The sequence below is a fragment of the Prinia subflava genome, chromosome 10 (assembly GCF_021018805.1).
Source record: "Prinia subflava isolate CZ2003 ecotype Zambia chromosome 10, Cam_Psub_1.2, whole genome shotgun sequence".
Classification (NCBI taxonomy): Eukaryota; Metazoa; Chordata; class Aves; order Passeriformes; family Cisticolidae; genus Prinia; species Prinia subflava.
The window spans coordinates 7,232,211-7,246,353 of NC_086256.1; the positions used below are offsets into that span (position 1 = coordinate 7,232,211).

General features: G+C 45.9%; 2 protein-coding genes across 4 annotated transcripts in view; one reads left to right on the forward strand and one right to left on the reverse strand.

Annotated features, from left to right (window-relative positions):
* The window catches only part of LOC134555496 (BEN domain-containing protein 5-like), an 898,337-nt gene that overhangs the window by 632,875 nt on the left and 251,319 nt on the right, over positions 1-14,143 (forward strand). The window lies entirely within an intron of this gene.
* LOC134555316 (uncharacterized) lies at positions 143-11,578 on the reverse strand. The gene is made up of 2 exons (XM_063406808.1): positions 9,492-11,578; positions 143-1,816 (listed from the first exon to the last, which is right to left on the reverse strand). Exon 2 carries the CDS (start codon positions 1,465-1,467, stop codon positions 544-546), a length of 924 nt encoding a protein of 307 aa, XP_063262878.1. The 5' UTR covers positions 1,468-1,816; positions 9,492-11,578; the 3' UTR covers positions 143-543.

Genomic DNA, 14,143 nt, shown 5'->3' on the forward strand with positions numbered 1-14,143 from the left:
TGCTGTCTGTCTAGATGCTAGCTTTCTTCAGGGAAAATCTTAACTGGCATGCTAGCTTGTTGAGTATTGAATAATAAATAATGAGGTGCAAGGTGGACAGATGGGTGATGGATGAGTTTTGCAAAGCTTAAAGAGAGGAGAGTTTCCTTTTTTTTTTTTTTTTTAAGCCTGATTCAAACAAAACAGAAATATAGATTATCAGCTGAAAAAAAAAATCTACATTCTCCCATTTTAATGGAGTTTCATTTTAAATACGTTGAGGAAAGCAAAGTTCATCTGATTTAATATAATTGTGTCTTCATGTGCAGGATGCCAGGGATCCTTGAGCTGCTCTAGTGGGCCAGGTTAGTGTTATTCTGCCAGGGGTTAAAACATGAAGCAGAAGATTTTCACACAAGTGACTGTGTCCATTTCCTTTTTTTATTCCCCTCAGTAATGAACCACTCGACTCTGGAAATAAGTCTTGGGCTTTGTATGGCAGTGTAATAAGGAGTGGGAATGTGCATTGTTTATTTTGACAGGGACCATTTCTGGTGAAGGTGTTTATTGTAGGTTCCTGTTTCCCAAGGTGCTGGCAGATGCCTCTGCTGTCTGTGATGCTACCAGGATTTTATGGCCTGGATTTTTGCATACCCCACATTGGAAGTGATTAAAAATTGACTCCAAATCAGCCTGTGAATGGCTGTGAGGTGTTTTCTGTGGCACAGAGAGCTGAGATGTGTTGTACCCGTGCTGGGCTGTCCCTGCATCCCACTCCCAGCTGCTCCCTGCAGTTCCCTGCCAGGACGTGGGGCAGCTGTGGCGTGCCAGGAGCAGCTGAGCTGAGAGGGGGATGCAGCAGGGTGAAGCTCCTCTGCCTCTCTTGTTCTGCTGGGAGACCTCTCCTGGCTCTTTTCCACTGGGCAGTGGTGCTGGAGTGTTTGCTGTATCCCTGGGGGATTGCAGGAGTCTGAGATAAGTTAAATGAATGAAATGTGATGGCCTAAATAGGAGCTCAAGGTGCACGATCAAAACCCCACTAACGATGCTGCCAAGGTGTCCTCTCCGCTGTCTCCCAGGTGAAGTCCCTCCCCTTCCCCGGGCAGGAGCTGCAGATGCAGCTCCTTGAAAAGTCTCCCTGGAGCCATCAGCCCTGGCCCTCGGTCTGGGCTCAGTCCCAGGCTGGGCTGCTTTAATCTGAGCCCTCTGCACACTTTTGGGCGCTGGTGCCACTGCTCTGACCCCGGGGAGGCCAAGGATGAAAGGGAAGAGCTCTGTTTTGGGGGTTTTGTGCAGCCCACCACCCCTGAGCCAGAGGGGCACTGAACTGACATGGGGGTGCTTGGTAGAACTCTTTGCTGGGGGATTTGTCCTGCTGGTGAGAGCTTGTCCTGTCCCCTCGCTGCTGGTGCCTGCCAGTTCCACCCTGGAGCTACCAGAGCACCCAGACCTTGGGTGACCTCTCTGAAATGCTCGTGCAAACTGCATAAGAGAACTTCTAATCTTTCAATTAAAAAGCCAACTATAGAAAAGGCTGTCTCAGCTGCTCTGCCTTGATAAGAAGGGAAAGCTTTACAACGTGCTGTCAAGTCATAACTCCTTTGTGCACACACAGGTCTGCTCTGCCAAAAGCAGGCAGAAATGCAGAAAGAAAACCTCCCATCAGTTTCATCTCTTTATTGAAAACTATCTTGTCTGACAGTGAGTCTTTTGAAGATAGATGTTTTCCACCTGTAGAACTCACCTAGGACTGTCAGCATCCCATCCCTGTTGCCTGAGGACTTTCCTGCATTCCTTCATTGAGTCTTGCAGTCTGAGATTCCCTCTCTGCTTCTGCCTATTGAAATATGAAAAGTAAAATAAAACCCAGGCCTTAGGAGCACGGGTCTGGCTGTTAATCACAAACATATTGGTGCTTAGGCATCAACAGCTTAATCATCCACTCTTTATCCACTGCTGGGAGAGCACAGTGTTAAAGTTGATGGCAACAGAAGAATTCCTACAAGTGTTTCTCCACTTGTGAACATTTAGGATGAAGGGAAGTAACTGCCTTAGGCTACAATAAAAAACTTGCCTTGGACTCGTGGGTTACTGATCAGGAATTTCTATTATTTGAACAATGTTCCTAATCAGCTGAAATAGCAAGTGCTGTGTCAGAGGATTACTCTAGGAAATGAGTATTACGTTTGATTATAACATTGATTTCACACTTATTAAATCCTAGCCAAGAAAGGTGTTAAAGAATATTATTTCTGCCCAAAAGTGTTTTGTTACAGGCAGCATTTGTGCTTGCTAAGCCTTCTCTTAAGCTGGTGGTTATCCATTAAGAACAGTGCTCATTGCCTGAAGGGAGGACACTGGTATGTTTTGCTGAGAAAAGGGAAGCCCAGACATTTAGAACATTTTTTCTGTGCTTCCTCGAGGTGCCTGTGCAGAGGTGCACAGCCTCATAGGATCAGTTGGGTTGGGAAAGATCTGTAAGTCCAACTGCTAACCCAGCACTGCCAAGTCTACCCCTAAGCCATGGCCCTTACACCACATTTACATGTCTCAGATCTCTCCAGTGATGGTGACTCCACCACTTTCCTGAGTAGCCTGTTCCAATGCTTGACAACCCTTTGACTGAAGACATTTTCCTGTTATCCAGCCTAAACCTTCCCTTGAGGCCATCTCCTCTTCTCCTATTACTTGTCACTTGAGAGAGGACGTTGAGCCCCACTTTTCAGGGAGGTGTAGAGAGTGATAAGGTCCTCCCTGAGCCTCTCCTTTTCCATCTAAACACCCCTCAGGTGCTCCTCACAGGATGTGTGCTCCATACCTCATTGGTTTTCTTGCTTTTCATGTGTACATCTGCCTGTGATGGGGATGGTGCTCCTGCCTGCCCAGTGGCAAGGAATACATTTTTTTTTTTCAGTGTTTTGGAGCTTTGGCATACTTGTGTAATTATTTACTGGGAGAGTTTGGCCTTTTGATGTTTTTGAGCCTGGGGGCCTGAGCCAGGCTCAGGGGATGGGAGGGGAAGCGTGCTCCCAAAGGAACAGGGAAAAGAAATTAGTGATCTGGGGTCAAATAAGCAACTAGACACTGTTTCTTTGATATTATTTGTAGAAACGTAGTATAGTTAATACCGAGGTTATTTATTTGTGAGTCTCCTCTTCAGCACTCCTGTGAATGTCACTTGGTACCTTCTAATTCCCTGCCCCACCAAACCTGTGAAATCCTGGACACTAAGAGGTTAACTAACTCCTTCCTACCTGCCAGCTAAAGGCTGTGTGCTGCAAAAAAGGGACACCATGAACATGGAATGTGGTGGTCTCCTTCTGAGTCAGCTAATCAATAAGCATTAATCTATTATGCCAATTAAATGCTTAGAGAAGGTGAAGCACTGTGTAAGTGCCAGGTGTTGTGGGAAGCCTGGGGTCACTGCAGTGCCAAAGGTGCTGTCTGATGGATGGGAGATTAAACACAAGTCTCCACTACAACTGCTTATTAATGATTCTGTAGCATTTTTTGTGACAGAAATCTTCCCTGGGAATTAAAGGTGAGCTGATCAAAATCTGAACTTTTTTTTTTTTTCTTTTTAGCTTCTGGTCAGTTAAAATTGGATGCAATACTGAAAAGCAGTATGAGCTATGAAAAACACTAACCTGAAGGTAACAGATGGTAAAAGAATAATGATGGATCCAGTCAACAATAATTTCCTGTCCTATAATTTTTCCTGGCTGGGGCACTGCACTGCATGCTGAAAGGCTGAGCTAATTTCCGGACTGTACCGTGGGCTTTCTGTGTGATGAGATCAGATCATACAGGCCCACGCTCCTCGTTTGGGATGCCTGGCTGGATTCCCCGGGGAAGGTTTTGAGCTGCTGGTTCTTCCAGCACTTGCACTGACCGTGCCTGGGGCTGGCCCTGCTCCCCAGGCCTCGCAGAGAGCTCCGTGTGCCAGCAGCCAGCTCAGCAGTGCCGGGCAGCACCCAGGCGCTCTGGAGGTTGGATCCTTTGTGATTTGGCCATCACAGAGAGGGGAGCCTGAGCCAAATCCCCCTCTAGGTCTGACCTAGTCCTTAGCCACAAAGGGATACTCCCAACCACACCAGTGCTGAGCCCCTGAAAGTGAAGTCATCCGGAGTTAATGCTTTTGGTAGGCTGGAGGAGGAATGAAAACCCCACCTCCTTTGCAGCTGCAGAACACGGCCAAGTTCATTAGCATTTATTAGGTAATGATGAGCTGTACTATTGAAAGGCCTGTAAATAAGCAAGCCATCCACAGATGGCCGCTTAACAGGCTCTGCCTCCAGGTTGTGGTACCTGACCCCACGCACAGATGTTGCTTTCCTCCAGCAGCTGTTCCGTGCAGTTCCTCTTCCTGCCAGGGAAACCTTCCCTGCCTGCTCCAGCTCCGTTCCAGGTTCTGGAAGCCTGTGTGCTCCCTCCCCTGCCTGTCTCACCCCTGTTCCGAGGTGCTCCTGTTTCCCCAGTGCTGTTTGGAGGAGCAGGCTGTGGTGCCTGTCATCCTTTGTGCGCGCTTTGTCGCGGTGCCAGCCCGCATCCCGAGGAGCTGCAAAGTGGCACCCGCGCTCCCTGTCTCACAGCAGGCGTGTTTTGCATTTACTGACACATGGGGAGTGACTGACTAATACTAACATGAAAACAATTCTGACAGAACAAGGGCTGGATGCAGGGGGGAGAGAGAAAAAAAATATATCCAGGAAAACAGAGCGTGTTCAGCATATGCTATTGCCTTCACCAGTTCAATAAATATTTATTGTATTTCTTATAATTGAGTCTCTCCACTGTAAACCTAAATGGGAGAGAGTGTAAGAAGTTTAGGCAGATGGCCTTTAGGAAGAAAAGAAAAGATGAACCAAGGTTCCCTACCCAGGCATACCAGCAGAGGTTTCTTACAATATAAATGAGAAAATATTCCAAAAGAAATTTCTCCCAGGAGTGAAGAGAAGGGGAGGAAGAAAAACAACAATAGAAAAAGCAGAGGAAATGCAACCTCCCAGCTTTCCCTCTGCCTTGGCTTGGGACTTGGGGTGTGCATGTACATGAGAGCCTTCATCCAGCAAATCTTGATATCAGATGAAGCCTTTCATCACCAGACTTTTAAAAAAACTATAGGAAAAGGCAGCAACCAGGGTCATAGTAACAGACGGTCTGAATCCATTAAAGATGAGATGGTAGAAAAACTACTTGATCTGGTGGGAATAAATCTGAGAATCCATAGGTCTCATGTTGGCTCCTTGTTCTGCTGGATAGCTTTTCCCTGGTCACCTCTCCTTCATTTCCACAGCTGACTGTTGGACGTGATATTTTTTTTTTTTTGGTCTACCCTCTCTGCTTGCCTTGGTTGAGCTGTTAAAGCCTTGGATTTAACGAGAATCTTCAGGCTGTTTGGAATTTGTCATTTTTAATGCTATTTTTTGGCAGAAGCATCCATGTTCTGTGACATTTCCCTTTAATTTAGAGCCACTTTGGAGCATCTGTAAATGGTCATGAGATAGGAATTTTAATTGTTTTAATTATATTTCTATCTTTCCCAGCCCCCTCTCTCCAGTGGACCTTTTTTACGTTACATCAGGGAGAATTTTCTTCCCCCCAATACATTTTTCAGATGCTGACATCTGGAGACATTCATCAAAGAATAACTTCTACTGGAAACCAAAAATCCATTAATGAAGCTGGAACTATTTGCATAGTAGAAATTATACTTAATAACCTTTAAGGGGAGAACTCCTGTGATTGATGTAGAATACAATTATAGTTAATGGTCAGGGTGCAGGGGTGTTCAAGCCTGTTGTTTTTCATATCTGCTCTCCATCTGTGGCAGGCTGGGGCCAGTGCCCCTTTGTAGGGCAGGGGAGCTGGAGTGACCCTGCTGAAGGGCATCCTCTGGGGTGTACATTGCATCTCAAAGCTCTCCTGACAAGGGGGGAAAGGCACTGAACCTGCAGCAGAGAGCTGGGCTGGTGTGCAGCAGCTGTGCTGCTCTCCAAGGCCTGCATGTGGGGATACAATGGCATTTCTGTAGGATCTGTTAGGGAAAAGCCATCACTAAGGACTGCTGTGCTAGGAAAGGACAGAAATATAAGGTTTGCTTCAGATGTGAGGGTCTAAAACCAGCTGCTTTTGCCTCCCTCTATGTGTAGGATGCAGGGAAACCCCAGGAGGAAAATGCTGCCTTAGTGGCCATGGATATGAGAGGCTTCTTGGCAAGGTCAGGTGTTTTGTGTGTTCTGCAGAGATGGGTTAGTAGAGCTGGCAGACAAAGAGACCAGGAGGCCCCTGGGAGCAGGGACACATGAAGGTGACGGATGCTGAGGGTGCCCAGAGCGAGCCAGGGCTGGTTCTGTGAAGAGATTCTGCACCAGCGTGGAGGAGGTAGCTGGGAATGGGACCTGTGTGCCCTCCTCCTACCCTCTGCCTCAGAAAGGAGCTTGGCTTGAGCCCCTTCAGCCCTGCTGCTGATGCCTTAGGTTTCAGCTTTCATGTTTCAGATTCTGTGCTGCTTAGGTGCAGTTCTGAGCCTCATTTTAAGTGTCAGTCAGCTCTCTTCACAGAACAGGTAGACAAAACAAATCTTTTCCTGATGAGGACCAAGGACAACTTTCAGGCCCAAAAGCACAAACAACGATGGACTGAAGGGAGGAACAAGAAGGATGGAACCTCACAGCCTGGAGCTGTAATTGGACAATTAAACCCCAATATGCAAATGGACCAAAACTTATGAAAATGTAAGATATTGTGACTGGTCAGCCATTTTTTGACTGTTCTTAATCTACCCAGGGTGCAGCCTTGGTCAAGCTCATGTCCTGCCCATGGTGGATCCTAAAGGCCTTTCAATAAATCCCTACTTTATTCTCTAGCTCTGTCCAGTCTCTGTTTCAGGTCAGCCTTCCAAGGCATCACTGCTGCCCATCCCACCTGGGGCAGGGCAGCATCCAGCAGGGAGCCAAGTGACAAAGGGATAATTGGGAAAATCTCCAGTTCATCTGGTGTGCCTGTGTGATCAAGTGAGCAGTTGCACTCTGGATTTGTGGCAGATTTTGCTCCTTTGTGATGAAATCAGTGATATTTCTGCAATTTGGAGTTTATTGCATCCAATGCCAAGCGTGAGTGCTGGGGCTGTTGTTCCCATGTCCAAGCAGGGTTAGTGCTGAGGTCTTTCAGCCCTTTAAAGAACTATCTCAGGACATCTCATTATGCTGCTACCGAGCTGCCCCTCTGCAATCTCTACTCTTTCTGCCCTTCAGTACTGCTCATTGTGTTTTCATTTTCCGGCACTTGGGTCCTGGCCTTTGGCCAGAGAAACAAAAAAAATTAATTCTAATTCAACATAAAGGTAAAGGTGTAGTGTTATCTCCTGTGTTCGAGGTGAAGGCAAAGGGCTGAGCTCTGGGGAGGCAGATGGATATTTCAGAGTCTGTGTGTACTAGAGCAAAACAGAGGAGAAAAACAAGCCTGTATAGAGGAATCTGAACTATTTAGGGGACATCCTGTTTGGTACAGCTGGCCACTCAACCATCTCCATTTCTGCCTGAGAAATATCAGTCCTAAATTTTCAAGTGTGGAAAGCGGCGAGCAAGCCGCGCTTTGGGTGGGTGTGCTCTGTGAGCAGCACTGAAGAACAGATTCTTCCCTCTGTGACATCAGGCCCAGAAGGCAGCAGAGACCTCTGTGTTCCACTGCCTGCCTGTGCTGGGCCCTGGGCTGCTGGGTCCAAGGCACAGTCCTGCCCAGGCAGGTGGGTGTCATTGTTAGGGTGGACACAACACACAGAGTGACACGGTGAGATCTTCAGAAGGCTCTTTGTTATGGCCACATGCTGTCTTTTATGCAGTTTTTACAAACCTTGAGGGCAGCTTCTAATTGGTTATTAGCTTTCCTGTTCATTATTCTATTGGTAGTAAAAGGTATTCTACTTGTCCATCAAATCTATCTGTTCTTGGATTGTTTACATATTTTTTTTTTTACTGATTATCATGGGACAAATCCCTTGTTATTACAGGTGCACTTATTTTTCACCCTCAGAATAGATTGCTGTGTTAAAGGAACTTATCATTCTCAAAATAGCTTTGTTTGGGAACTTACAGATTGCTTGTTAGCAGCACTTAGAAAAACTGAGGCCAGCTTTTTACCCTGTTCCTACAGGTGTGGAGGCCAGATCCCTTCTCCCCACAGTTGCAGCAAACGTGCTGCATAGGGGGATGCTAAAGTTCCACATCCCTCTAAAGATTTCCGGATTACAGAGTTTGTTTTTCTGTTTTTAAAGAGATCAAAGTTTCTAAGCTGATTTTTCATTCAGATGTCTAACTGATAGCAGTGACAGTAGAGGAAATCAAAGGAGGGAATTATTGTCTGTGCATCTCAGTTAGTCATTCTCGTGGCTGCCTTTATCTGCCAGAACATTTCTGTTCCTTAAAGCCACACTTAACATAAACATAAAACCTTTTTGGCAGGTGGGCTCTGTGCTGGTACTGGGATTTTTGGATTCTCTGTGACAGATGGAGTCTTTGTCCCTTTCAGATCTGGGGCTTTGCACTTACATTCTGTTTTCAACTGCTTTTTTATTTATTACTCATCAAAGGGAAACAGCATAAAGGAAGCAGGAAAAAAGGAATACTTAGTATTTTTTGAGGAGAAAAAAATATGCTAAGACCTTCCGTCAATACTTCATGAGCTCGGGGCAGTATTAGTATTTTTTTTAAGCTGATTTCCTTGAACCAAAGCATGATTCACTATCACAGGTAGGCTTGCAGTTTAAAGCTGCAGGATTCTGGGTACTGAAGAATTTGCTCTGAGAAGCTGCTGGTAGTGATAGGGGAAAATGGCTTTGCATCCTTGTAGATGGTGCAAAGATGGTGACCACCATATTTAAAATCTTGGCTCTGCCAATCCTTATCTATCCATAATATAACCTGATAAGATGTCGTGGTACAGACTCGCCCACGCTGAAGAATGTTTCAAAGAGAAAGGGCTTCCTGCTGTACAGTCTCTTTGCCAGGGCCTGCTCTTTAGTCGTGCCTGTAATTGAACTGTGAGTGCTCTCTGTGCTGGTCTCCCCAACCTTAGATGAATGCGAGGCCTGGAGGGGCCACTTGACATCCAGACTCTTCATAGCTGTGGAAATTCAGACTTGACATTTAGGGCATGGCCTGGGCTTCTGTGGGAGTCAGGCGATGCCCGTAGCTGTGGCTGAATCAAAAGGTGTGAACGAGGCAGGGCACAGATCTTCCTCCTGCTCTCCCTCCCTCCCTGCCTCAGACCCATTTCACATTCCAGACATCCCTGCACCTGGTGCCTCCACAGTGTGAGTGGGAGTTCAGCAGGGAGGTTGCAGGGCAGCCTTGTCCAGGAGGCAGAGTGAGCCCAGGCTGGACAGGAGAGCAGCCCCTCCTTTCCTGGGCACCTGCTGTGTTGTTTTCATTAGCCACCCCCACAGAAAATAAACACAGCTTGGGTTGCTGGCCAGTGCAGCCAGGTCTCCCCGAGAAAGCAAACCAGCTCACCTGCTGAAAGCCGATCGAAGGCAGGAAACAGGAGCTGAAATCAAGATCCTATTCAAAACAGAGCCTGGGCATGACTATTCTTTGTCTTACCACTCCTTGAGGATGTTTGGAGGACGTTAATGACTTGTCTTTCACTCAGAGAGATCCCAGAGCAAATTGTACACTGCACACGGTGTGATAAACCTATTCTGCAGTCAAAGGCATGCCCGGGCTGGTCTGAGGAGTGTTTCATTTGTGCTGCAGTGCCATTAGGTGGCACGAAAAATAATAATTTGTCAAGCTCCCACTTTAGCACTGGGCTTGAGCTAACCCATGAGCCTGGGCCAGCTGCTGGCCTTCCCCTGTGCAGCTGAGGCTGGGGACCTGTGCAGAGCTCAGCAACCCCCCAGACAGGGGTAGGTGTGTGCCACTGAGAGTGAACTCTGGGTTTGGGATGCTGGGGCAGTCGTTCCACCCAATGCTGAAAGGCAGCTGTCTCCAGGGAAAATGTGTTTGCTTTGAACCAGCCTGCTTAGGATTGGTGGCAAGTAAGTTGAGATTTGGTAGACATTAGCAAAGATAAATTAGAGTTGCTCAGCAGTTATTCTCTGGAGTTAGGTTCTTCCTGGAAATAACTGATTAAGGCTTTGGTCTTGAGTTTTCTCCAAAATCCTATGGTTTCTTTTTTCCCTTTTCACTTCAGTCTGATCAGAGGAGTGGACTGAGGAGTGGTACTGGTGAAGAGAACCAGAAGAGCTGTTTTTCCTTAGTCCAAGTTTGAATTTCTTTGACTGTCTCCAGTTGTAACACTGATCCAGCCAGAGGGCCCAGCCTGGGAGCTCGGGTGGGATCACAGGCAGAGACTGTGAGAGGAACAAGTGGATTGAGTATGAAGGGTTCCCTCAAAACAAATCTCACTGCCACAGATAACTGGGTAGATCTTCTCTGTGCATATTCCAGCTTTGTGAACTCAAGAGACACACTTTAATGTGCTTCAGTTTACTGCCTATTAGCTTTGATATATCTTTTCTTGAGCTCTCAAGAATGGAACCCATGCCAGATTGGTTGTCTTAATTTCTTAAAAAAAAAAAAGAAAAAAAAAAAGAGAGAGAGAAGAGAAAAAAATGTGAGGTTCACACTGCACCAAATTCTTTAAAACAGGAGCATTCAAATGAACTATTAAATGTTCACCTCTATGGAAATAAGGCTCTATGTGCAAACTGGAGAGCCTGACAAGTGATTATTGCTTTCTGTGCAATGTAATTGCCTTGAAGTAACTTAGGGGAAAAATATCCGAAACCCTCTCACTTTAAGTCATTCTTTTAGAAGGGTCTAATGAGTAATATTAAATGATCCTACCAGAAAAACACATTTTGGGAGTAAGCCACTGCCACTCCATTTTGCATTGAGATTAGGATGCATTAGATATGACTGCAGTTCTTTTTTGTCCACAGAAGCATAAATTTGCCTTGGAGTGAAAAGAGTGGAAGGAAATAGTGATTTCTGTGGGTCTGCAGATGGCCTAAGTGATGCCATTTTGCACAGACACTCCATTTCGTAGAAGGGAATAGTTTGCACACAGCATTTCCTTTTTCTTGCTGAAAAAAGGGATGGATGGTACAGGGATGCCCGTTTGCTCTGAGCTCTGCACTGCTGCTTCTGTGGGCTGGGGAGGCTGAGACATAAGGGAATAATGCTGAATAAAAACAAGAAACAAGTGCTGCAGGTACAGATCTTCTCAGGGATGCAGTTAAAATAGAGAGAAACCTGTTGGACTCAGATTCTTCCAACATGTGAACGCTGAAGTATAAATCAGCTGAGCAGGAGTGCAAGTGTGGCACTGAGCATAAGCAGGGTAGAAACTGGAGAACCACTAGCAGAAGTGTCCCTTGTCTTTGAGTGAAGTTGTTTTGCCAGCAAAAAGTTATTCTCATTGCTTTGTAGCTCTTTAACCTGGCAATAAAGTCTCCCATCTAACAAGAACGCTTATTATTACTGCCTGATCACCCAAAATTGCTGTGCAACAGGAGAACACCTAATAGCCAGAGCATTATCCCCACGGAAGGAAATGATCCATTAGCAAAATGCTATAAACTGGCAGGCAGGAGGGCAGCTAAGCATTTTGACCCTATTAGCCTGGAGATAGCAAACCTAGTAATCCTAAATGTGATTGCCTCAGAGATAAGTTTAATTACTGAAAATGCTAGAACTGCAGAAAGCCTGCAAAAATCCATCTTTCTTTGGGAGCAAAAGGAAGCAGTGAGTTAGTCCAGCAGCTAGAAAAGGGGACAAAGAGCCCAACAGTTAGTCCTTTTCATCCCTATGTAATGCTAACACATAAAATATACCAACTCTCTTCAAGGGGTTATGGGATGCCCTCTTGAATAGGTTATTTCTGCTGCATTTTCCTTTCTTTTTTCCTCTATCATCTGGGTGAGACCCTCAGTTCTAAATCTGTGAGATGTGTTGTCCTTGCATTTAGAGGGTGCAGAGAAAGTGTGGTCACAGAGCCATGGGCCAGGACAGTGAATTCCATGAGCAAAACTCCACTGTGCTATTAATTGTGTCTGTGACAGGAGATCATGGAAGTTTCATGTGTGAGATGGGAAACTTCTCAGAAACCAAAGTATTGTCCTTCAGACAGTTTTAGTACCAAGCATAATAATTATTAATTTAATTAAGAATCCAAGTGGAGATGTGAAATATGATACGGGTGGTTTGTGACATTCCTCTGACAGCTGATCCTTCTGGAAATGAAGGCCAAAGAAGGCAATTCATGCTGCAGCTGGGGTCTGGAGGCAGTAGTTTTGAGGGACAGGCAGTTTTCTGTCCAAGTGTTGTGTCCTCAGATTTGTTTCAGTGCTTCAGGGGCAGCCAAGAGTAGTTCAACCATCTGACTATACAAATCATAAATAACTGTGCCTATACCCAGTTGTGGACTCACAGAATGTTTTTTCCACAGCACTGTCTCTCTTTCTGTGAAAGCAGAAGTCACAGTATTCCAGGTTATCATTAATTTAAGTCCTTGTTAGTGGGAGTTGACTGGTAGCTGATGGCTACTTTAAATAAAAAGGCTATTTACATTGCATGAACTTGTTACAGAAAATTCCATTACCAACAGCTAAGAGAAATGTCAGGAAAGCCAAAAGCTTTGCTAGGTGCAGTCCAAGCAGTGATACCACCTGTATTTATGGTGACAATACACCTTTGGCATGACTGCCTGCTTTTAGCCTGTGGCTGATTAAGTGGCTCTGTTGTAGAACAGAGCCAAAGTCAAAGTGATCTCAGTGAAGTCTTAAAAATCTCCACCATCTCTCCAAAGAGAAGTCTCATCCTAGGAACGTGGCCATGGACAGAAGAAGAAAGAAGCTGTTGCCATCAAGTGGAGCTGAAGTTGAAGGCAGTGATTCTTGCCTTTTTTCCTCTTTCTCAGGGATAAAATTAAGTTGAAATATTCCCCCTGCACCCCTGCAAAGTTCTTATGCTAGCTCAGATCCTATAAGGCTTTGGAGGAATATTTCAGGGACAGGACAAAGGATTCCAAAAGAGGCTCTAACCCCCAGATGTAGTCCAAGACGTTTATACCAGATGGTTTCCAGGGGGGAAAGAGAAAAAATGAGGAAGAAGAGGGCCTTATCTAGGCTTCTGCTAAGGAGAGATAATTGGAACTCAGCCAATAAAGTCAGAAAGGGGAGGAAGGGTTAAACTACATGGTTACAGGCTCCAGAGGTCCATTTCCCAGAGAAATACAACATTAAGACTTAAAATTCAGAAGTCAGATGCATCAAATGATGTCCTGTTGTGTCCTCAGAGCCTTTTTAGTTTAGTGCTTAAAACCTTTCCAGCTGCTCCAGGGGGAACAACACACAACTGAGTCTACAGGTGGGGACTCAGGCAGCCCAAGCCAGGAAAAGACAATGTTCCCTCCCTGGGGGAAGGTGTGGGGAGATCCTGGCAGCCAGCTCTCCCATCTCAGGGGCTGGAAGCAAACCCAGCTCTCCTGCTTAGCTGAAAACCACACTTGCAGCTGTTATTTCAAACGTGATCAGATGGGCAGGAAAAGTTAAACTTGAAGGTACTGTTGTGCCTGTTATCTGACCTGAGTGGTTTGCAAAACAGTCTCTATGACTGAGGAGAAATAATTGTGCTCTTCAGCAGCTCAATAGCAGAGTATATCAATCATGTGGAAAAACCCCCTGCCCTACCCACTAATTGGAAGAGGAGTTGATTAGCGGCGGGCGCAGCACCCGCTGCCGTGGCAGGGAAGCTGGTGCTTAAGGAATCACTTGGGAAGGGCTGGCACTGCTGACGAGCTGGAGGAAGAGCCATGCCCTGATGTCACTGCAGGAGAGGGACTGATGAACTGAGACTAAAAGGGTGACCCCCACTGCTGGTGGAGAGGCAGCAGCCTCCACCAGTGGTTTGCTTTCCCCTTCCCAGGCTTTGGAGTGTTCTTGCATGGGGCTGCTTGGGAAAAGCCTCCAGCAAGTCTGAGACTTCAGAAGACCAGATGTGAGAATTTTGTTTTAATGTGCTGACACTAAGCTCAGGGTCATTGGTAATATCTTGAAGAAATAACAAGTGATTGTGTAAATATGTGTCCCCCAGCCGTCTGCTTCTGTTAGACAGTGCTGGGTATTTTATCACAGATTAATCATGCATTCTGACAGTAG

Bases quoted from the DNA above. Each gene is read 5' to 3' on its own strand.
- LOC134555316 (XM_063406808.1), bottom strand. From the start codon at position 1,467: ATGCAGTTTGCACGAGCATTTCAGAGAGGTCACCCAAGGTCTGGGTGC.